Source organism: Cyclopterus lumpus, chromosome 22 (assembly GCF_009769545.1).
Source record: "Cyclopterus lumpus isolate fCycLum1 chromosome 22, fCycLum1.pri, whole genome shotgun sequence".
Classification (NCBI taxonomy): domain Eukaryota; kingdom Metazoa; phylum Chordata; class Actinopteri; order Perciformes; family Cyclopteridae; genus Cyclopterus; species Cyclopterus lumpus.
The window spans coordinates 21,651,631-21,668,595 of NC_046987.1; the positions used below are offsets into that span (position 1 = coordinate 21,651,631).

Genomic DNA, 16,965 nt, shown 5'->3' on the forward strand with positions numbered 1-16,965 from the left:
TTTTATGACGGCGTATCACACACACGACCTGCAGGCGACTAACACACACTCTCTTTCCCTCTGTTAGAACTGTGAGAAGTCACTGAGCGATCTGGGCGTGAAGGTTCATGACCTCCACCAGGAGGTCAAGGCTACACCGGCCGCCGACGAGCTGCCAACAGAGATCCTGAGTGTGGTGAAGTCCTTATGCCAGCAGCGCGACAGGTAGCGCGTCTTAATGCAGTAACATCCGGAGCTTTTTAGACTTTCTCTTTAGCTCACTCCCACATGACGAATCCTCAGCTGGCATCCCATCACTTCAATTTAGTTTGCAATTATTCCCACATGCCAGAAACATGCCGTCGTGCATCGCTCTGCTCTCAATCAGCGACATGGAAACGCTGATTTTATTAACCAGTTTGAAGCAGCACACAGACCGCATGTCCTCTAATGCCTTGAGCTAAACATTATGAATTATTGTTGTGCTAATCTGTCCTTGTGCAGAAAGAAAGTGCATTCTAGCCTGTTTTTCATGTTTATGTCGTAAAATGTCGTACGTGCAATAAATGTGATTTAAATTGCGTGGACAGTCTGAAGTCCCGGCTGAGCGAGCATCAGGAAACCTGCTCCACCAACACAGCTCGCTGTCTGATGGACGGTCTGCACGCCCTGCAGGAATGGAACCACAGTTCACCAGCGCAGTCCAGCTCTTCTGTGCAGGTCTCTCTCTCTCTCTTTTAATACTGTTCTACTTCATTCTTTTCTAATTGTACCCTGAACTATGAACAGCTAAAATTATGTTGTGAGTTTGGTGGAAAAAGAGAAGACATTTTCCTCGAAGAATAGATTTTATTGAGCATTTTCAGTCTTATTTATGCTCACTTGGTTATAATGTGTTCTAAATGTTGTGATGTCGGTGTCAGGTGACGTTAGAGGAAGGTCAAAGGTTGCAGGCGAGCCTGAGGGAGGCGCTTTCCCACCAGCAGTTTCTAAAAGACTCTTTGATGCCCGTCCTGTCTGAGAAGCTGCTGCTCGAGGGTTCAGACACGCTCAGGAAAGCAGACGCACAAAAGGCTTCTCTCAACCAGAGCTTAAAGGTATTTAAACCAGGATTTATATTGTATATCCATTGAATGTTCTATTTCAGAAACGGTTAAGTAACCCTGTCGTAAATTAATGCTGCTTTTATTATTTCATTCCAGGAACTGGATGCAAAGAGTAAACAGAAGCTGCCTGATGTCCTCCTCGGTAATCCCAAGACGTCCGTCATGGCGCCGCCACGGAAAAGCAAGCGCTCGCCTGAGAAGACGCATCAAGTTAAACTCCAGAAAAACTTTCCCTCAACAGAAGCACCTACATCTACTGAGGATGAGACGTCCGTTCCAGCGGAGCTGCAATTTCAGGCTAAAGCATTGACGCCTACTGTGACGGCTGTTGTTGAAGACGTGACGGTTACTGGAGCGAAGCAAACCAGAAGTCCAACCAGTCCTTCGGACCCTTTAACAGCTCAACGTGACAACACTTCGGAAGACTCGCAGTGTAAAAGTATAAAGCTAGATGCCACGGCTGAGCCGATGAAACCTGCGGTTAAAGAACCCGAACTGATCCACGCGGTCACTGAGCAGTCTGCACCCGGCGTTGGTGAGAAAACCACACTCGTACCTTCCAGGGGAAAGTCTCTGGCCACAGACACGGAGTCTTCCAAGACTCAGGTGGAGCCTGAAACGGCGAAGACTGTTATTACTCAAGGCTCACCCAGAAAGCCCGTCGTAACTGCTGCTGTGGATGAAACGAAGCAGATAGCGACCGTTGTTCTGGATGCATCGGAGCCATTCGCGTCCGTCCCTGTGACAACTGGCACCAGTCAAGAGTCAAAGAGTCCTGACGTGTCCTTGAAGACTGTTGATGCAAAACCTGCACAGATCAAAGGCGACGCTGAGGATCTCCAAACTTCAGCGCCTGTCACAGAAACGGATGCTGAGCAACCTAAGTCTATTCCAAAGGGGCAAGAGTCCAAGAGTTCTGACTCTTCCACAACTTCTAAGCCAGTTTCTACCCAGAGTATAACTACTGAAGACGATGCAGAGTTTAAGGAAAGTAAGAAAGAACCTGAGGGAGCTGCTCAGGGGATCTCACCGCCAGTAGAAGCTGTTAAGGGAGAAAGTAAGCTCTCGCCAACCAGAAGGAAGTCAAAGGAGAAATCACCGACCGTGGTGAAGTCTGACAGTCCGACATCTTCACTGAGATCCAAGCAGCAAACTGAAGCAGCTGTTGTGGAGGAAGAAGCTACGGTTGTACAAACCAGGAGGAAATCAAAGGGTCTCGACGTTTCCACTGTTCCAGAGCCGGTGTCGAGTGTGGTGAAGGATCCTGAGACGTCTTCATCCTCGGAGTTTGTTCAAAACACTGCGGTTTTGGAACAAAGTGAGACAACACCCGACCAGCATGCAGCGCAGATGCCAGAAGAAGCTGAAAGTCAGAGGACTGCTTGCAGTTTGAGCGAGCAAAAGCTTGTTGCCCAGAGCAGAACTACTGTCTTGGAACCTGAAGATGACAAGAAAGAACCTGCCACCCTGAAGTCTTCTACAACTCCACAGGTGCTCACAGAATCGGCTAAAACTACTGTGGCGAAAGAAAAAAAACTTTCTCCAGCCAAAAGAAGATCACAAGCTACCAAGGAGGTGTCAGGGACGATGCAAGAGCCCGAAAGTCAGAAGCCTACATTGAGCTCCGGAGAGCAAAATGAAACCGTTGTTGTGGAAGAAACTAAAGTGACGCCACCCAGAAGGAAATCAAAGGGTCTGGAGGTTTCCACAGTTCCAGAGCCAGTGTCCCCCCTCGGTAGAATTACTGCTGTGTCTCAGTCTCAGGAAACAAAACAAGAACCTGAAAGTGATCCCGCAACCCCAGAGTTTGTTCAAGGGAAAGCCAAAACTGCTGTTGTTGAACAAAGTAAGCTTCTACCACCCAAGAGAAAGTCCAAGAGTACAGAAGTCCCTCTCAAACTAGCTGCAACTGAGGCACCTCAGACAAAGATAGAACCTGAAGATAGAAAATCTTCATTGAGTTCCAATGATCCAACTAAAAGTGTTAAGCAAGAAGCAACGCCGGTGCCAAGCAGAAGAAAGTCCAAGAACGCGGACCTTTCAACAACTTCAGAGAAGGTTGTTACCCAAAGATCACCTGATGTGGAGCCTGACAAACACAAGAAACAACTAGACGGTCAAAGGTCTTCGAATCCAGATGTGGTCACGGGGCCAACTGGAAGTCCTGTTGTGGAAAGAGGAGAGCGTTCACCGACCACAGGAAAGTCAAAGGGTCCTAAACGCTCTCCAGCTCTGGCTACCAAGAAGCTGACAAAGACCAAGGAAGAACTTGACAGCCAGAGGCCATCTTCAACTCCAGAGGTCCCAGCAACAACTGAAGTTACTGTTAAGGGAAAGCTTTCACCAACCAAAAGAAAGTCGAAGGGTCTTTCCCCAGATCTTGCTTCCACAGAGCTGACGAAGACCACAATAAAGTCTGAAAGTCAGAAGCCTTCTTCAACCCCAGAGGTCACAGCAAGAACTGAAGTAAATATTTTGGAAAAAGGAGGGAGTTCACCTACCAAAGGAAAGTCAAAGGATCTGAAACGTTCCCCAGACCTTGCTACCAAGGAGCTGACTCAGACCAAAGAAGAACTTGACAGTCTGAAGCCATCTTCAACTCCAGAGGTGGTAACCGCACCAACTGAAATGACTGTTGTGGAAAAAGCTGATCTTTCACCAATCAAGTCAAAGGGTCTTGAACATTCCCCAGAACATGCTGCCAAGGAGCTGACTCAGACCAAGGAAGAACTTGACAGTCTGAAGCCATCTTCAACTCCAGAGGTCGTCACAGAACCATCTGAAACTACAGACATTGCTTTTAAGGAAAAGGGTAAACTTTCACCAACGAAAAGAAGGTCGAAGGGTCCGAAACTTTCCCCTGATCTTGCTACCACAGGGATGACTCAGACCAAAGAAAAACCTGAAAGTAAGGAGCCATCTTCAACTCCAGAGGTGGTAACAGCACCAACTGAAACTACTGTTGTTGAAAAAGCTGATCTTTCACCAATCAAGTCAAAGGGTCTTGAACATTCCTCAGACTTTGCTACCAAGGAGCTGACAAAGACCAAGGAAGAGCTTGACAGTCAGAAGCCATCTTCAACTCCAGAGACCGTAACGGCACCAACTGAAACGACTGTTGTGGAAAAAGCTGATCTTTCACCAATCAAGTCAAAGGGTCTTGAACATTCCCCAGAACATGCTGCCAAGGAGCTGACTCAGACCAAGGAAGAACTTGACAGTCTGAAGCCATCTTCAACTCCAGAGGTCGTCACAGAACCATCTGAAACTACAGACATTGCTTTTAAGGAAAAGGGTAAACTTTCACCAACGAAAAGAAGGTCGAAGGGTCTGAAACTTTCCCCAGATCTTGCTACCACAGGGATGACTCAGACCAAAGAAAAGCCTGAACGTAAGGAGCCATCTTCAACTCCAAAGGTGGTAACAGCACCAACTGAAACGACTGTTGTGGAAAAAGCTGATCTTTCACCAATCAAGTCAAAGGGTCTTGAACATTCCCCAGAACATGCTGCCAAGGAGCTGACAAAGACCAAGGAAGAACTTGACAGTCAGAAGCCATCTTCAACTCCAGAGACCGTAACAGCACCAACTGAAGTAAATATTTTGGACGAAGGAGGGGGTTCACCTACCACAGAAAAGTCAAATGGTCTTGAACATTCCCCAGACCTTGCTACCACGGAGCTGACAAAGATCAACGAGCCTGATAGTCAGAAGCCATCTTCAACTCTAGAGATGATCACAGCAAAAACTGACATAATTGTTGTGGAGAAAGGAAAGCTTTCACCTACCAAAAGAAAGTCTGAGTCTGAGAGTTCAGAAGTTAAGGCTGATGTTCAATCAAGTGTCCCTCAAAATGTGAAATCTGCTGAGGAGAGTCAAACGACTGTTAAGAACGTCAGTCCAGCGTGTGAGAAGGTTCCTGTTCCTGTTGGTGGCATTCTGGACACAGTTGTGCAACCATCAGAAGAATCTCCTCATGCTGAACCTCTGGAGTCTGTCCTTCCACCCATTACCATCATGGGTAAAGGTTCACTTCCTGAGTCTCTGGAGACTTCAGAACAAGCCATAACCCTGTCTACAGAAAGGGACTTAAGTGCAGTGCCTCCAACACAACCCCCTCTCTCCACCGAGCCTTGCGTTTTGTCAGACGACATGGACACGTTGTGGAAAAACACTGGTGAAATTCAAAAGAGATATCTGGTCCTGGATGTGCCTGAAATAGATTTCACCCAGACATGGGAGATGAAGCCAGATCGGCAAGAGACAAAGGGTGTGGCTGAAGGGTACTCCACTCAACATGGGGAACCGGAAAGACCCCAAAAGGTCAAGGATCGTGAGGTGCAAGAAGTGCACGCTAAGGTTTGGCCAAAAGACGTGCGTGATGCACCCCAGAGCCTGGGTGAAAAGTCTGTTAGCATGGAGAAAATCCACATTGGGCCTGAAGTGCGCATCCTACAACTAGATATACCGACCCCTCTGGAGATGGATGAAACATCTGTGACGAGAACAAAAGAGACAAGAATAGCCATTGTTCAAAAACGTATCCAGAGTGAAAGAGCCCAAGAAAATAAAGACCACACTACACCTGATGTTAAGCCAGAGAAGACTGCCGTAGTGGCTCAGAGTGACTCCACTCAACCCACCTCGGCTGCTTCTGCAGCAGTGCAGCCAAGTGAAGTAGATGCACCATTTGCAGAAGTAAGCTTATCTGACCAAGAAGTCAAAACAAGCAAAACAGGGATTGAACAAGAGCTCCTGAAAACCACACAGGTAAGACCCAAAAAGGACAATGAATGTGATGTGCAAAAAGTGCATGCTAAAGTGTCCACAAAAGACGTGCATGATGCATCCCAGAGCATGGATAAAAAGTGTGTTGAGATGGATGAAATCCACAAACGGGACGAAGTTCAGGCCACTATAAAGGTGCATGACATCTCATCTGTTATTATGGCAAATGCACCAATGATTGATGTAGATCAAATGAGTATCCAGGATGAAAGAGAGCCTGAAAACAAAGACCTGACTTCAAGAAATGCTCCTGAAACTACTGACATTCCTTTTAAGGAAAAGGGTAAACTTTCACCAACAAAAATGAGTTCAAAGGGTCTGAAACGTTCCCCGGAGCTTGCTACCACAGAGCTGACTCAGACCATAGAAAGATCTGAAAGTAAGAAGCCATCAACTCCAGAGGTGGTGACTGCACCATCTGAAACTACTGTTGTAGAAAAGGCTGATCTTTCACCAATCAAGTCAAAGGGTCTTAAACATTCCCCAGAACATGCTACCAAGCAGCTGGCAAAGACCAAAGAAAGACCTGAAAGTCAGAAGCCATCTTCAACTCCAGAGGTCACAGTAACAACTGAAGTAAATCTTTTGGAAGAAGGAGGGTGTTCGCCTACCAAAAGAAAGTCAAAGGGTCTGACACTTTCCAAAGATCTTGCTACCATGGAGCTGACAAAGATCAAAGAAGTGCTTGACAGTCAGAAACCATCTTCAACTTCAGATGGGCGCACAGCACCAACTGAAATGACTGCTATGGAAAAGGGTAAACCTTCACAAATCAAAAGAAAGTCAAAGGATCTGCAGCTTTCTCCTGAACTTGCAACCACAGAGCTGACGATGACCAAAGAAAAACCTGAAAGTAAGAAGCCATCTTCAACTCCAAAGGTGGTAACAGCACCAACTGAAATGACTGTTGTGGAAAAGGCTGATCTTTCACCAATCAAGTCAAAGGGTCTTGAACATTCCCCAGACCTTGCTACCAAGGAGCTGACAAAGACCAAAGAAGAGCGTGACAGTCTGAAGCCATCTTCAACTCCAGAGGTTTTAACAGCAAAAACTGAAATGATTGTTGTGGAAAAAGGAAAGCTTTCACCAATCAAGTCAAAGGGTCTTAAACTTTCCCCAGATCTTGCTACCACAGGGATGACTCAGACTAAAGAAACGCCGGAAAGTAAGGAGCCATCTTCAATTCCAGAAACGGTAACAGCAAAAACTGAAATGATTGTTGTGGAAAAAGGAAAGCTTTCACCTACCAAAGGAAAGTCAAAGGGTCTTCAGCTTTCCCCAGATCTTGCTACCACAGGGATGACTCAGACCAAAGAAAAGCCTGAAAGTAAGGAGCCATCTTCAACTCCAAAGGTGGTAACAGCACCAACTGAAACTACTGTTGTGGAAAAAGCTGATCTTTCACCAATCAAGTCAAAGGGTCTTGAACATTCCCCAGACCTTGCTACCAAGGAGCTGACAAAGACCAAAGAAGAGCGTGACAGTCAGAAGCCATCTTCAACTCCAGAGGTTTTAACAGCAACAACTGAAATGCTTGTTGTGGAAAAAGGAAAGCTTTCACCTACCAAAGGAAAGTCAAAGGGTCTTAAAATTTCCCCAGATATTGCTACCACAGAGCTGACTCAGACCAAAGAAAAGCCTGAAAGTAAGGAGCCTTCTTTAACTCCAGAGATGGTAGCAGCACCACCTAAATTGACGATTGTTGAAAAAGGAGAGCTTTCACCTACCAAAGGAAAGTCAGAGGGTCTTAAAGTTTCCCCAGAAATTGCTACCACAGACCTGAAAAAGACCACGGAACAGCCTCATATTCAGAAGCCATCTTCAACTCCAGAGATGATCGCAGCAACAACGGAAATGCTTGTTGTGGAAAAAGGAAAGCTTTCACCTACCAAAGGAATGTCAAAGGGTCTTAAAATTTCCCCAGATCTTGCTACCACAGAGCTGACTCAGACTAAAGAAAAGCCGGAAAGTAAGGAGCCATCTTCAATTCCAGAGACTGTAACAGCACCAACTGACATTATTGAAAAAGGAGAGCTTTCACCTGCCAAAGGAAAGTCAAAGGGTCTTCAGCTTTCCCCAGATCTTGCTACCACAGGGATGACTCAGACCAAAGAAAAGCCTGAAAGTAAGGAGCCATCTTCAATTCCAGAGGTGGTAACAGCACCAACTGAAACTACTGTTGTGGATAAAGGAGAGCTTTCACCTACCAAAGGAAAGTCAAAGGGTCTTAAACATTCCCCAGATCTTGCTACCAAGGAGCTGACAAAGACCAAGGAAGAGTGTGACAGTCAGAAGCCATCTTCAACTCCAGAGACCGTAACAGCAAAAACTGAAATGATTGGTGTGGAAAAAGGAAAGCTTTCACCTACCAAAGGAACGTCAAAGGGTCTTGAACTTTCCCCAGATCTTGCTACCACAAAGCTGACTCAGACTAAAGAAAAGCCGGAAAGTAAGGAGCCATCTTCAACTCCAGAGACGGTAACGGCACCAACTGAAATTATTGCAAAAGGAGAGCTTTCACCAATCAAGTCAAAGGGTCCTCAGCTTTCCCCAGATTTTGCTACCACAGGGATGACTCAGACTAAAGAAAAGCCAGAAAGTAAGGAGCCATCTTCAATTCCAGAGACTGTAACAGCACCAACTGACATTATTGAAAAAGGAGAGCTTTCACCTGCCAAAGGAAAGTCAAAGGGTCTTCAGCTTTCCCCAGATCTTGCTACCACAGGGATGACTCAGACCAAAGAAAAGCCTGAAAGTAAGGAGCCATCTTCAATTCCAGAGGTGGTAACAGCACCAACTGAAACTACTGTTGTGGAAAAAGCTGATCTTTCACCAATCAAGTCAAAGGGTCTTGAACATTCCCCTGACCTTGCTACCAAGGAGCTGACAAAGACCAAGGAAGAGTGTGACAGTCAGAAGCCATCTTCAACTCCAGAGACCGTAACAGCAAAAACTGAAATGCTTGTTGTGGAAAAAGGAAAGCTTTCACCTACCAAAGGAAAGTCAAAGGGTCTTAAAATTTCCCCAGATCTTGCTACCACAGAGCTGACTCAGACTAAAGAAAAGCCGGAAAGTAAGGAGCCTTCTTTAACTTCAGAGATGGTAGCAGCACCACCTAAATTGACGATTGTTGAAAAAGGAGAGCTTTCACCTACCAAAGGAAAGTCAGAGGGTCTTAAAGTTTCCCCAGAAATTGCTACCACAGACCTGAAAAAGACCACGGAACAGCCTCATATTCAGAAGCCATCTTCAACTCCAGAGATGATCGCAGCAACAACGGAAATGCTTGTTGTGGAAGGAAAGCTTTCACCTACCAAAGGAATGTCAAAGGGTCTTAAAATTTCCCCAGATCTTGCTACCACAGAGCTGACTCAGACTAAAGAAAAGCCAGAAAGTAAGGAGCCATCTTCAATTCCAGAGACTGTAACAGCACCAACTGACATTATTGAAAAAGGAGAGCTTTCACCTGCCAAAGGAAAGTCAAAGGGTCTTCAGCTTTCCCCAGATCTTGCTACCACAGGGATGACTCAGACCAAAGAAAAGCCTGAAAGTAAGGAGCCATCTTCAATTCCAGAGGTGGTAACAGCACCAACTGAAACTACTGTTGTGGAAAAAGCTGATCTTTCACCAATCAAGTCAAAGGGTCTTGAACATTCCCCTGATCTTGCTACCAAGGAGCTGACAAAGATCAAAGAAGAGCGTGACAGTCAGAAGCCATCTTCAACTCCAGAGACCGTAACAGCAAAAACTGAAATGATTGGTGTGGAAAAAGGAAAGCTTTCACCTACCAAAGGAACGTCAAAGGGTCTTGAACTTACCCCAGATCTTGCTACCACAGAGCTGACTCAGACTAAAGAAAAGCCAGAAAGTAAGGAGCCATCTTCAATTCCAGAGACTGTAACAGCACCAACTGACATTATTGAAAAAGGAGAGCTTTCACCTGCCAAAGGAAAGTCAAAGGGTCTTCAGCTTTCCCCAGATCTTGCTACCACAGGGATGACTCAGACCAAAGAAAAGCCTGAAAGTAAGGAGCCATCTTCAATTCCAGAGGTGGTAACAGCACCAACTGAAACTACTGTTGTGGAAAAAGCTGATCTTTCACCAATCAAGTCAAAGGGTCTTGAACATTCCCCTGATCTTGCTACCAAGGAGCTGACAAAGACCAAAGAAGAGCGTGACAGTCAGAAGCCATCTTCAACTCCAGAGACCGTAACAGCAAAAACTGAAATGATTGGTGTGGAAAAAGGAAAGCTTTCACCTACCAAAGGAACGTCAAAGGGTCTTGAACTTACCCCAGATCTTGCTACCACAAAGCTGACTCAGACTAAAGAAAAGCCGGAAAGTAAGGAGCCATCTTCAACTCCAGAGATGGTAACAGCACCAACTGAAATTATTGAAAAAGGAAAGCTTTCACCTACCAAAAGAAAGTCAAAGGGTCTTAAACCTTTCACAGAACTCACTAGCGTGGGTTTGTCCGAGGCCAAGGAAGAGCTTGACGGTCAGAAGCCCTCACTGGATCCTAGAAGTTCAGAGATGCCTATTGTGAAGACTTTCCCAGAACAGATGGAAACTCCAGTTAAGGCTGATGTTAATTCAAGTGTCCCTCAAAATGTTAAATCTCAGAGTGACTCCACTCATCCCACCTCGCCGAGTGAAGCAGAGACACCGTTTGCAGAAGTAATCTTATCTGACCAAGACTCTGTCAAACCAAGCGAAACGGGGATCCAACAAGAGCTCCTGAAAACCACACAGGTAAGACCCAAAAAGGTCAAGGACGGCAAAGAAGTGCACGCTAAAGTGTCCACAAGAGACGTGCATGACGCACTCCAGAGCCGAGACGTCCACCCGAGTGTTCATGAACACAAAACTGCCATAAAAGAAAAGGCACGGATGGAATCAAGTGTCCAGTTTGAGCCGGAGGTCACCGCCCCTGACATTCGGCCGGGCGACTCTTCAGACCACACGACCGGGGTGGAGGTGCGAGGAAGCTTCACCGAACCCAGCGCGGTCCCCGGCACCCTGACGGAGAGGCACGCAACAGATGCAAAGGTACGTTCAGAGGGAAGGAGGTTAAAGAAGAGGGCGGTTCAGGGAAAGGAAAAGACGGCCCCCTCTCCTGGCGCAGAGAGAGGATCTTCCACAGGTGAGACAGGATCATCAGCTCATCGGCAGTATTCATGATGAAGTGAAAGTATTTTTTAGTTTATTGTGTGGGAATGGAAACGCGTTGTGAAACTAATGCAACAGAACCGACTGTGCACTGTGTTGCATGTCCATGTTCTCCACTGGTTCACCCGCTCACCTGTTCCACTAGTTCGTCACTAGTTCTTCTTTATATGTGTAAAGCCTCAATTATGCTCTTGCTTACACTTGTTTGCACCAACGTTCTTTAGATGACTGGTCAATCTGCCTTTTTTGGAGCGTCTCGTAAAGGTTAAATTCTTTACTTCTAAAGGTTTTGACTTTTTCATTTGTATAAATGTCTCAAACGTATATTCTTTACTTTGCATTTAAATCTAATAAAAGGTCTCTGTGCAAAAGTAAAGCATATACGTTTGAGACATTTATACCTGTGCTACCAGCGGCTTCAGTGCCTCGGGGTTGTAATACGAGCTTCCTCCTGAATGTCATGTCTGACAATCAAAGACAGTAAGACTTAGCACACCTTTAGAGAGAACAGTCATGATCAACGTCTGAATAGACTTGTTTTAGAGAGACACAGTTCTGTTCTGAGCTCAACAGAAGCAGTTTACACCCGTTCAGCAGGATTCTTCCAGCATTATTACCAACGTTTTGGTTTTCACAGGTGGGCAAGGCCGACGAGACGCCACCTGCATCACCGCAGGCGGTGAAGAGATCACCAACCGACGTCCTCTGGGGGGAGGGGACTCTGGTGGAAGGGTTGACCTCTCGGGAGAACAAAGCTCCAGCAGAAGCAAGTGCTGTGGAGACTGAGGAGCTTCTCCAGGAGGAACCGGAGGGATCCGTCATGAGGAACATCTTCACAGAGATACAGCTGCTCTCTGGGAAAGTACCCAGCAGTCAACTCACCGAGGTATCATTACTGCTGTGTGTAAAACTGCCAATAGAAGTTGGAATATGTCAAGACACATCCCGGCTTTTAGTGCAAGAAGGTGTGACGTCAAACTCATGGTTGCTTCCTGTTGCTCCACTTTATACATCGTGAATTGCCCAAAAGGGGCATATTTTCTAAATGCAGGGGTTCAGCAAATGAACTAAAGAAAATCTGTTTCTTATATTGGCCCCAAATGAGCTAAACAACGTTACTTTTTTTATATAGATCATGCACCAAAACCCACTTTTGTACTTCTTTGTCAACTCACGGATCTAATGCGCTTCTGTTTCTTCAGGGTAAACGCCTGGAGGAGTCTCCGGAGGCTCTGATTGCATCCGCCAGTGATCTGGACCTCCAAAGGCTGGTGTCCAAGGTCCTGAGCTGCCAACACTGCCCTGCGGAGCTCAGCTCGACAGCGATGGCCCAGCAGCTGGAGGAGGCGCAGGTGTGTTTCTAAAGGATGACTCACTGGAGGAATACGTGACTCACGGTAGAGCATGTGTGGTTACTGGTGGAGTTGGACAGCAGGTTGGGTAATAATACCAAAGTACTAATTAATGCTTCTCTGTGCCAGCTGCGTCCAAAGGTGAACCACTCGTAGGAATTGATTTGTGTTTAGTAAATATCAGATAAACACACACGTTGCATTTATTTGACTTTGAATAACTATGTTTACTTCTACCTGCTGAGTACAGGAGTGCAGAGACACCGCCCGGGCCCAGGTGACCCTGCTCTCTGAGCTGAGGGGAGCTGACGCTGAGGACCAGGATGCTCTGCGGCACGCTGAGGACCAGTGGAGCTCCGCTGCTCAGGATGCAGCTGCTGCCGTCCGGAGTAAAGAGGCCCGGCTGCAGCTGGTGAAGGATTACTGCAAACAGACCGGAGCGGCCACGGCCACGCTGCAGAGACTCACTGCAGACCTGGAGGCGGTCGGACTGTGAGTCCTCATCCACGGAGTCCTTTTTTAAATGTCTCTAGTCTCCTTTCTCTAGTCTCCTTTCTCTAGCCTCCTTTCTCTAGTAGTCTCCTTTCTCTAGTCTCCTTTCTCTAGTAGTCCTTCCTCTAGTCTCCTTTCTCTAGTAGTCTCCTTTCTCTAGTAGTCTCCTTTCTCTAGTCTCCTTTCTCTAGCCTCCTTTCTCTAGTAGTCTCCTTTCTCTAGTCTCCTTTCTCTAGTCTCCTTTCTCTAGTAGTCTCCTTTCTCTAGTCTCCTTTCTATAGTAGTCTCCTTTCTCTAGTAGTCTCCTTCCTCTAGTCTCCTTTCTCTAGTAGTCTCCTTTCTCTAGTAGTCTCCTTTCTCTAGTCTCCTTTCTCTAGTCTCCTTTCTCTAGTCTCCTTTCTATAGTAGTCTCCTTTCTCTTTCTCTAGTTTCCTTAACTAAAGGTTTGCAGCTTAAGGCGATAAACAATATGTTCCGATATTAAAACCAAGGAGGAGCCAGACTGGGTGAAGGCCAAAGGGTTCAGGAGTTAAATCTTAACGTCCCCTCTCAAACTTCATGGTGTACAACCTGTGACATTGTAAATGCATGAAGACACGTGTTGTTCCTTCAGGTCCCCGGAGGAGAGCAGCTCAAAGGAGGCAGAGCGACTGTGCTCCCTCCAGAGAAGCATGGAGGAGAACAGAACGCTGCTCGGGGAGTTGCTCGTGACCCAGACCAAGCTGTGCCCCGACCTCAGCTGGTCTGAGCGAGCGACCGCACAGACCGAGCACGAGAACCTGCAGGAGAGGTGGAGAGGCCTGGAGAGAGCCGTGGAGCGGACGCTGTATCACACGAATGTCCACTCTCACAACTCCAGCAGCCTTCTGGCTGCGCTGTCGGGCCTTCAGGAGCATTTGGAGACCATCGGCAAAGACCTGGAGCCTTCCTCGGCTCCTCAGTGGACCTGCAAGAAGGGGCAGCGGCTGATGGTTGCAAACGCTGAGGTGAAAGCTGCCCGGCAGAAATACCTCCTTCTGCAGCAGCTGTCTGAGGCGATGCTCCTCAGCTCACAGAGGGAGAAGGATGCAACGGAGCTACAGCTGGGGCTTCAGAGGGTCCAAGACGAGCTGTGCCACACGGAGGAGCTGGTGTCCTCTCAAACCCAGAGCAGCAGCAGCAGCCCCATCATGGAGAAGATCATCCTGGTGATGAGGGACGGCCTCGCTTGGGCCAAGCAGACGGAGAGCGACATTGAAGGCAGGAGGAAGAGGGTGGCTCTCCTCCCGGAGGAGGTGCACCGGCAACTCCGAGATCTGAAGCAGCTGCAGTCCGAGGTCATGTCCAAACAGGTCCAGCTGGAGTCCCTAGCGGAGGAGGTGACGGAGCTCTTCCCGCAGCTGGACCAGGATGAGGAGGCGCCCGTGGTGCGCTCCTCTCTGAAGTCCCTGGAAGAGCTCTCAAAGTCGACCACGGAGGAGCTGGCCAATGCTGTGAGGGAGCTCGAGTCCGGACTGCAGACCAGAGAAAAGCTGTCGGCGCAGATCGCCGACCTGGACTCCTGGGTTCTGGCTCACCTGCACGGAGAGGCCTCCAGGAGTCCAGACAGTGAGTTAAGGAGCCCGACCGAGCTCGATCGGAGAGTTCGTCAGATCCGAGAGACGCTGGCGGAGGCTGAGAAGCAGGCCGCTGTCTGCGAGGCTCTCCTCATGAAGAGCAAGGACATCGCCTCTGAGCTCAGCATCACAGAGAACTTCCAGCTGTTTGACCAGCTCACCGACCTGCAGGAGGACGTCCGAGCCATCAGCAGCTACGAGAAGGCCAACAAAGCGGAGCTGGACGAACTCGCTCAGACTGTGGAGTCGAGCAGGAAGCAGCTGGTCACCATTGAAAGCGGCCTGAGGCAGATGTCGGGAGACCTGAGTAGACACAGGTTCCCCATCACAAGCCAGTCCCTGCAAGCTCTGGAGCCTTTCAAACACGTGATTCTGGAGCACAAGTCCCAGCTCGACCTCCTGCAGCCGTGGATTCCCCGAGAGAAGACCAGGGAGCTGCACTCGGCCATTTCAGAACTCCTCGGCAACATCGTCACGCTGGAAACCAAAGCCAGAGGTCACGAGAGGTACCTGAGCAAGAGGCAGTGCGTTGAGGACCTCCGGGAGAAGGTTCAGGAGCAGGTCTGTCGGACCAAAGACGACAGCAAGGCGCCGGAGGAAAAGTACAAGGTGTGTCAGACCCTCCTGGTCCAGCTGCCGCTCATCAAGCACATGTCCGAGGAGGCCGGCCGCGAGCTGCAGGTGATCTCCAACGACCTTTACCCCTCGCAGCTGAGCACCGAGCGGCAGAGGCTGAAGCAGAACGAGGAGAGCCTCGACACGTTGGAGATGATGCTCAACAACAACCTCAGCATCATCGAGTGGAACCTGCTGGAGGAGCTGGACCTGGACGTGGAGAGGGAAGCCACCCTGGCCTTCCTCCGGAAGAGCCGGCAGGAGCTCTGGGAAACCCCCCCGCTGGAGCCCAACGACACGGTCCTCAACAACCGATTCCAGAGGGTCTTGTCTCTGAAGAAGACCGTCGAGTCCAGAGTGAGAGCGCTGGAGGTGCTGGAGCAGAAGCAGGGAAACGGCCGAGGAAGTGGATCCCAGGAGCTCATCGACTTGAAGACCGAGGTCCTGGGTGAATGCGACTCACAAATGGCAAGTTGAATTCTTCTTGTTTGCTTTTTTTATTTTATGCATTGGTCTATAACCTGTGGAGCTGAAGATACGTCAACGGGAAGAAGGCGTGACGGTGTGTTTATGTATTTCAGGAGAACATCTCCCGGGCCAAGGAGTCTCTGAGGAGCTACACGGGTGCCGTCCGACAAGCGGCGCTCTTCCTGAGGGACGTCGAGGTCTCTCTGCTGCCCCCGCAGGGCTCTGCTGGTCTCTGCTCCGACCGGCTGGAGGAGACCCAGCGGGCCTTGGCCTCGCTGCACCAGGGCTTCCAGACCCACGTGGAGCATCTCCAGAACCAGGACCCGCTGCATCCTTACCTGTGCCCCAAGAGGGTGGAGCAGCTGCGGGAGGACGTCCTGAGCCGGCTCCTGGTGAGGATGTCCACGCTGCAGGCGACGGGCCACATGCAGCTGGAGCGCCTCGCCAGGTATTCACGCACAAAAGTCTCCACTTAAACGTCTGAGGTGCTCGTCGGATGACCTGATAATCAATAATAATTATAATAATCTGCCTCTTCAGCTGTGCGGAACATCACAGGAAATACAGCGAGAGCCGCGATGAAATCCTCCAGAGCGCGAAGAGCTCGGCCGGCAGCCTCTCGTGGTTCATCGGTCAGAAGGTCACGTGTCTCTCCGACTGCGAAGACCAGCACGACGAACTCACCGTACGTACGAGGCTCCTCCCCTTTTCGCCAGGTCGTTGTGTCAGAAAGTGAGAGCAGTGGAGAGGAAATGGATCTCGATTTTGTTTTACAGCGTTTCGTTGTCGAGGTTTTCTTTAGATTCTAACCTCATAGTTCTGGATTGAACACTGATTCTTTATAAACTCATGTTTTTGTCTCAGAAAATCAGAAACATTTATTATTTTATACTCGCCGTGTAAGCTCCACCCATTAAAACCTTCTCTGAATGTGCAGGTTCTCCGTGAAGAGGCGGAGTCCCTGCAGGGCCGCCTGGAGGAGCTGAAGGAGTGGTGCCCGGAGCAGAGCTGCCGCGGAGGCCGGGACGCCGACGCCGTCTGGAAACGCGTCTCGAGACTCAGTCGCTGCACGCGACAGCTGACGGCTCGCAGTGAGCAGAGGATCAGAGAATGGATCCAAGTCAACAAGAGTGTAAGGGACGCTAAGAGAACAATTAAATGGAGATGTTATTATTATGAAGAGCATTAAGACTGCACGTGCTTCCTCCTCTCAGGTGGAGAAGGCCTCCGCCCTCCTGCAGCATGTGGAGGCGGAGCATCCCGATGGATCCCAGGCGAAGGCCTCCTCCGCCGAGGACCTGCAGGACCTACTGCAGTCCTGGGAGCAGTACCAGGACCGGCTGGACTGCGAGCACCGCGCCCTGTCGGCGCTGGAGCTGCGCGCCGCCCGGCTGCTGGGCG

General features: G+C 48.8%; 1 protein-coding gene across 1 annotated transcript in view; it reads left to right on the forward strand.

Moving 5' to 3' along the window:
- Window positions 1–16,965, forward strand: part of syne2b (spectrin repeat containing, nuclear envelope 2b) — a 116,233-nt gene that overhangs the window by 36,428 nt on the left and 62,840 nt on the right. The window contains exons 53-64 of the mRNA XM_034563576.1: window positions 68–204; window positions 570–699; window positions 903–1,076; window positions 1,182–10,922; window positions 11,680–11,928; window positions 12,245–12,394; window positions 12,645–12,886; window positions 13,500–15,564; window positions 15,678–16,012; window positions 16,105–16,249; window positions 16,502–16,696; window positions 16,779–16,965. The exon at window positions 16,779–16,965 is cut by the window's right edge and continues 76 nt beyond it. Of these exons, the coding sequence (XP_034419467.1) occupies window positions 68–204; window positions 570–699; window positions 903–1,076; window positions 1,182–10,922; window positions 11,680–11,928; window positions 12,245–12,394; window positions 12,645–12,886; window positions 13,500–15,564; window positions 15,678–16,012; window positions 16,105–16,249; window positions 16,502–16,696; window positions 16,779–16,965 (13,750 nt within the window). The remainder of the gene's footprint in view (window positions 1–67; window positions 205–569; window positions 700–902; window positions 1,077–1,181; window positions 10,923–11,679; window positions 11,929–12,244; window positions 12,395–12,644; window positions 12,887–13,499; window positions 15,565–15,677; window positions 16,013–16,104; window positions 16,250–16,501; window positions 16,697–16,778) is intronic.